General features: G+C 41.3%; 1 protein-coding gene across 1 annotated transcript in view; it reads right to left on the bottom strand.

Annotated features, from left to right (window-relative positions):
* The window catches only part of PHRF1 (PHD and ring finger domains 1), a 25,885-nt gene extending 24,499 nt beyond the window's left edge, over window positions 1-1,386 (bottom strand). The window contains exons 1-2 of the mRNA XM_009704883.1: window positions 1,296-1,386; window positions 887-985 (exon numbers count right to left, since the gene is read on the bottom strand). Of these exons, the coding sequence (XP_009703185.1) occupies window positions 887-985; window positions 1,296-1,386 (190 nt within the window). The remainder of the gene's footprint in view (window positions 1-886; window positions 986-1,295) is intronic.
* Window positions 1,387-7,075: the final 5,689 nt, after the last annotated feature.

Here is a 7,075-nt window from a genome sequence, read left to right as displayed (position 1 = left end):
TAAATTAACATTTTCAAGAAGCAGCGAAAAGTTACCTAAAAAACACTCTCACTTATTTTGGTTTTTTTTGGGGGAGGGATAAAGGGGCAGCTGTTGTTTTGTTGATTTTTTTTTAATAATGAAAATGGAACTCTTGTATTTTCTTTTTTTCTATTGAATTCTCCTGTCTGGACATAGCAGAGAATACTCTAAATGATGGATTAATAAAGCTTTTTGGCACCTGGTGTTAACTTTTTAGTCTATGTTCAAATCAGGCTAACTAGTAACTTGGTAAACTGTGCTCCTGCCTTCCCAACAAGCTTTAAGATGTGATAAAAAACCTCTGGTTTTGTCTATCCAAACTATAATTTGAGTGCAGCAGTTTCAGAAGTATCTGCATCTACATGAGTATGTTTTCAGTAAAATTAACAAACCCAAGTAACAGCCACACTCCTTTCTCAAAGAAAAATTAGGCAAGCCTTCTTCCCTCCTCCCTAAGCTTTACAGCAATAGTAATTTATTTCCAAAACTCCCCATCACAACATTCACTTTAGAGCCCCAGGCCAAAGGAAGCAAACATACACGCTTTTCATAAGTGAAAATCTAGTATGAGCCACTGCTGCAACTTTGACCTTTTTTCTACTCATGCTGGGGCAGAGTTTGCTCCTACTGAATAAAACTACACCGCTTTGGCCAGCAGAGAGTCTTCAAACATACAAATGCTTTAAAAACTTAGAAATTGGGGAATATTACTTGTTTGTTTATTACTGTAGGATTTGGGCATTGGCCTGACACAGCAGCATCTGTGGATGTACATTTCATGGTTGACTTTTGGAGGAAAAGTTTTCATCCCACTCTTCCTCCATTTACTAAAAAAACGCCTGTTAACGCACATTAACAAACCTACCTTCTAATTCTTCATCTTCACTTTCGTCCTTGTCCTCCTCACCTCCCTCATCACTTCCAGTATCATCTTCTGACTCACAGCTATTTTCACTATTGCTTTCTTAAAGAGAAAAGAGAAGGAGAGAGGAAATACCTATGCGATGCAGAACAGCGAAGGACAACCAGAACTCATGTTCAGAATGTTAGATATGACATGAAAATCCAGATTTCCTCAGTGGTATCAAGACTGCCTGTTCTGCGAAACTCCAGGGAAGCATGGCCAGCAGTTTGAGACACAGAATTTAGGAAGCAAACCAAAAAAATTGTCTGAGAATAGGAAGTAAATGGTCACAAATATCTTTTTACTTCTCTTTGGAGGTTAAATCAATAGGTTCCCCAACCTAGAACTAGAAATGTGCACATGCATTTACCTGATTCACTGAGGAGTACGAAGCTCCGTTTTCTGCCCTTGCCTAGTGCAGCATTCTTGTTTATCAGTTCATCCTGGCTGTCATCATCCATGGCAGGACATTGGAAAACCAGTCCCTGCAAAAAAGCAGACTTTGGTGAGACAATGCAGCACCTAGGCAAGCAGAGCAGACGTCAGCCCGGCAAAGAGCATCCAATGCATCTGTGGAGATGTGAAGGGTAGAGGGGACATCGCTCTACAGCAAAGGCTGCTCACACCATTGATTGGTTTTCCCGGTTTCAAGTCAGAGGCGGCTACAGGTAAGCGGTTATCGTTACGTGAAGTTTCACATCCCTACTGAGGTAGATGAAACCAGCTGCTCGTGAAATCCAGTTTATTTGAAAGATTCAGCTTTATCTTGGGCTCCTGGATGACAGAAAAAGGTATAACCAGAACTCCCCACTGAAAATAGGAATAGAAAACCCGCAACAACCAAAACCATCCTGTGGACTAGCAATAAAATGTAAAATTGGAAGGGACAAGTTGCCCTTTGAACAAGGCCTAACAGGATGACAATACGCGTTTCAAATCAAAATACTCTACCTTGCTCAACTGAAAAGAAATGAGAAGTAGGATTATGTACTTTACGTCTTTTTAAAAAAAAGTCTTTTCATAGCTCTATCACGAAATAGAGAAGTCTCAGACCTCACAAGCATTATTCCACGGAAAGGAGGAGACTTGATTTGGTGCATATCAATGCAATCACATTAATTGCTGTGCATTAGCAGAGACTGGTAATAAAACTGACAGATAGCAAGAGATGTCTCATAATCCAAATTCGTAATGACAATCAAACCAGAGCTTTTAATATATAATGCTACAAAGCATTAAGACAGATCCTTGCAAGCTTCTATAAGCAAGTCACAGAAAAATATAATTAATTGACACTCATAAAGCTAGATGTCATATCTCAATACAAGAAAAATTAAAATCTATTCTTCTATGAACGTGGCAAAGAAGTTTCAATTGGGTACTCTTCTCCCACTCTCCCTGCTCTGCATCACATATCTTGCGCATTAAGAGAATTTTTAGAATAAAACGTTATGTTTTATTCAAGCGCTCTTGATCTGTATCTTTACTTGCACACTGACTTTTTCAGCCACGTAGCACAGCTCTGCACTTAACAGCCTTAAAAACGTAGACTTTGCTAAACCAGACTAAACTGCCAATGGAGTCTTTGACACTTAGGGAAAAAGAAAAAAGCTCAAAAGAAAAAAAGATCGAGCTTCAACACAACCAAGTTCTTGGTAAAGATTTCTCCTAACTTCAGTAAGAATCTTGCCTAAATAGAGGTTTAAACTTGTTAGCTAACTTCATGGCTGTTAACAGGAGTGTGTTTAAAAACAATTTATGTTGGCTGAAAACACGCAGACTCATCAAAAACCAGTCACTCCATGATGTAACTGAAAAAAAAAATAAATAGGAAGAAACACTAAGAATTTTCCAAGTTTCAGCAGTGCGTATGTATGAATTACTCAAACTGAAACTCAATTACATAATATCCTCCCCAAAGCCAAGTTAGCCACAGCAATGCAAAATTCACAGGGACGTTACTGCCAGGATACGTAAGGGCAGCACCAGTCCCATTGCAGGGCAGCGGCAGGCATATTTGTTATGTACGTAGCAGGAATTTCTACAGAGTATTTTGATTTCATGCAGAACCTATGCCTGTACCACTTCTCCATCGACAGGTTGTGGGAACAGAGCGGGTTCCTACTGACCCCTCGCTGCCAGGTCCAGCGAGCTACTGCAGTCCTGAGCCACCGAGGACGACAGAGGCCAACCAAAGCCACCGTGGGGCTAAAACTGTGGATAAACCTCCATTTCGCTACCACAACGACCTTCATTCCCCTGCTCCCTAGTTCTCCTGAAAGCAAAGCAATAAGCACAGTGAGCAAAGGATCTTTTTATTTTTAAAAGTGATTCCCACAAACCATGCCTCTGACCAACATATACTTAACTACATTTCCAGACAACATGCATTTCTTCACTGTTGTGGAATAAAACAACTACCCATGCTATTTTCACCCTGCTACCCCACGGAAAGATATCCTTTAGGCACAGAGGCAAACAAACCAGCACTTGTGACTTGACAATCTAAACTGACATATTTATGCTGCAAATGCAAGCTCGCACTTTGCTCCGAGGCAAAACTTGGAGTTAAGGAAAATCTGGTATCACAGCAAACAATCAAGTCTTCAAATCCTGCCAGTAAAAAAAAAAAAATAGCCTGTTTTGTGGATAGCTGGGAATAGACAAGGAGAAACCAAGCAAGATGAAGTGAATTTGAGGTGTTAAGCACATCACAAATCTCTCTTTACAAACCTTTTACAAACTGGGCAACTGCTCTTAATTAAAAAAAAGAGGGAAACCAAAGTTGACCAGACACCTAATACAAGAGCTTGTTCTCCTATTTTTTAAGAACAATATGCAGCATTTCCAAGTTTTGTTTGGTCGTTTTTTTTTTCTCTTATGGGACACATTTCAAACAAAATACCACTGTGAAACACAAACACATTCACAATACTCTTCAGAGAGCTCACCCACCTGTACAAAGGCCCAGCTTTCGTTCCAGCACTTACCACATCACAATTTTTCTAACTCCCTCCCGAGCTGGAAATGGCAGATACAAAATAGATAGGAAGCATTATTATTATGATGATGTAAACCAAGAAGTTTGGTTAAGAAGGAGATTGTAGTCATTCCTCTGAAGTAAACCTTAACTCTAGACTTCTGTAACGTAAAAACCCAGGCTGCTAAAAAGCAACGGGTTATCCCTGAAGGCAACTACAGCTGCTTGCCGTTTTGGGGGTGCCAAGGATCTGCCCTCACCACTGTACCCAAACCCTCGCGGCTTGCTGACTTGGAAAACCCCATGGTGTGCAGTACTCTGCATACAGCCCTTCGGCAGCAGAGCCTCTCACGGCTGCTGATCCTCTCTTCTGTATCCCACTTTGAAGACTCTATTCAGAGTCATTTAGGATGCATCCCCAGCAGGCAGCTGGCAAATGCAAATTCAGGGTAACCCAGCCAGAGATCTGCCGTCTTTGGACTCAATACCACTAACACAAGGCGTCACTGCTTACAGCGAAACCCATCTCAATTCCCTGGGCAGGTGCATGATTTGCAGACTTGCAGACTGCTCACAGCACATCCAAGATCTGAATTACAGGTCACCTACTAGGTCTTGCTGAAGGCACACACCGTACTCCTCCTTAACATCCCCCGTTTTCCAATTCTCATTTAGAAGAACCTCACAATATTTTAATAAAACATTAAACCGCAAAAACGACGAGCACATCGCAGGTGTTCAATCCCTTTACATGCGCCAGCGCTTTTCCCCAGCCCTAGGTTCCCTTCACAAAGGCACAATCTCACCAGGGCCAAGTCAGGTTTGCACCGAGCGCTGTGTGCCCTACCGCAGCACGGGCTTTGCTGCAGAATAAATTGTAAGCCTGGGCTTTCCTATTAAGGCAGATTACATTTTTACATCAAGCTCCCTTAAGTCATTCTAATTGTACAATCAAATAGCAATTACAAATACTTTCTCCAAGCTGCATTAGCAACAGGGTTTTCTGTTGGCTTTAAGAACAGAGAAGATTGTTTCCTCCAGACCAAGTGTTTACCAAACAAGCACTTCAGTAAATGTTTAGTTTTTTGAACTAAAATAAAATCCTTACCCATTACCACAAATTGATATTTTAATGTACTTTGAGTATGTTCCAGCTGGAAGGCAAGTGCAGGTTTCAAACCGTCAGAGGAGCCACGGTCTCCACAACACACTCAAGTTCCATCTCATTCTGACGGGGAGCTGACAGGACCGCCTACATCAGCGAGCAACTCTTCCAAGCATACGCACCTTCCCTTCTAGCACCAACCAATTTCCTCCATCACCAACTTCTTACAGTAGTTTCTAGTTTTTAGAAACAGAAGAGCTACTAGACAAGGCATTTACTTTAATCTGCTTGGGTAACGTTCGGGATTATACACAGGCAAAGAAAACAAGACAGCTGGATTTTCTCACCGGGTGGTTTTGAATGCTGATCTAATTTCATGGGCAATTATTGAGTAGTCATGTTCCAAAGAGCACTTATAACTAAATTTAAAGTCTACTAAATATTCAAAGATATGAGCTTTCAGTTCTCTTTGGCACATCTGCTTTATTTGTTGGTCTCTTGGGTTTTTTTGGTTCTGTTTTTTTGTTGGTGGGGGTTTTTTTGTGTTTTTTTTATTTTCCTTTTTTTTTTTCCAAAATCGACCAAACAATTCAGTTTCCTCTGGAAAATCCATGTTACATATCAGAAAGCATTTAGCTTTGTTTCCAATTTCATATGCTACATTGAAAGAAAAGAAAATAAGAGTTGTAAAAAATCGTGGTTGTACCTGGTTGGAAAACATCTGGATACGGTGTGACTAGTATCTGCCACCACCACATTCAGAAGGTAAAAGTCAGAAGAACTAGGCAGAGAAAGTATTCAACTTAACGAGATTCCTACAGCCCAGAGCCATGCAGTGCCAATCTAGCATGCTTTTAAAAAGCCCTCTATATCTAAATTTAGATCCAACTTTCACCTGAGTTACAAAAATATTAATTCTTAAATACCACTATCAGAACTGCCCATGCAATGATTTAAATAATGGAAGCGCCTAAGAACCTAACAGATAAGGCACAGAAAATTAATCCCAGGGTAGGTAAGGAAGTGCTTATCTTTCCTCCATCCTGGCCCTGCCCTAAACTTAGGCACCCTAAATTCCAGGACCAAAACTGTCCACCGAAGCTTCCCCAGGAGCTGACACCGCACTCTTCGGGGAGTTTGTAATGCAAATAAAGCAACGGACAGGCTTTGCAAAGGCACTTTTGAAGTACGGCATCTTACTCAGAGGAGCAACTGGGCGTTTTGTACCTCTGGATTCAAAGCAGCAGCCAAACTCTACGCAATTCCCAGCCTGCAATTCCCTGAAGCCACTGGTTCTGTTTCCAGCTGTGACTCAAACACTCTCCAATGCTGCACAGCCTCCTCTTTCTTAACAAGCTTCTTTTCTTAGGAAGAGTCACCCTTACTGGCGAGTTCCCTTTCAGCATCAGTCCTTCCCACCATTCCCATCCGTAACTACAGCTTTCCAACTGTTTATGGACATGGTTGGGGAAAAAAAAAACAAACCACAAAACCAAACCAAACTGAAAACCACAAAAAACCAAACAAAAAACCTCCTGCACTTTTATGATTTTTTTTTTTTGTGTGCATAACTGTAACAAAAGGTACCAAGACCCACTGATCTTCAATAAAGGAAGCAACACAGCAAACACCTGCACAACATATCAGCAATGCATCCATGTAACAACCAGCAAGAGAAATAGTAACCAAAACTACAAAAAGCACAGCCACCCCACTGTTGCTGGACATGGGGTGCCCAATGAAGGGCAGCAGTTACACACCTTAAAAACCCTCCAGTAAGCACAGGTCTCTCAAAGGCAAAATCTTTAAACCTAAACACACTTTTGCAATAAGCCAAGGTGTGTTAAAAAATACGCTTGCATAAACCCCTCATTTCTACTTGTTAGCCAAGAGGCTCACTGACTTTGCTGTAGAGGGCTGAAATAACTTACAACTTCTTGAGATGCACTCACGCGTGCACCACAAACAACGGGAGCTGCGGGGAAGGGGATGCCAGAAACACTTGGCTTTATTTAATAAATCTTCTTTGGAGAAGCAGCAGCAGCAAAAGAAGCTGCCTGCTCCA

The sequence above is a fragment of the Cariama cristata genome, unplaced genomic scaffold (assembly GCF_000690535.1).
Source record: "Cariama cristata isolate BGI_N322 unplaced genomic scaffold, ASM69053v1 scaffold19377, whole genome shotgun sequence".
Classification (NCBI taxonomy): Eukaryota; Metazoa; Chordata; class Aves; order Cariamiformes; family Cariamidae; genus Cariama; species Cariama cristata.
The sequence above is the reverse complement of the archived record's forward strand: the minus strand, read 5'-3'. Positions and strand labels throughout refer to the sequence as shown.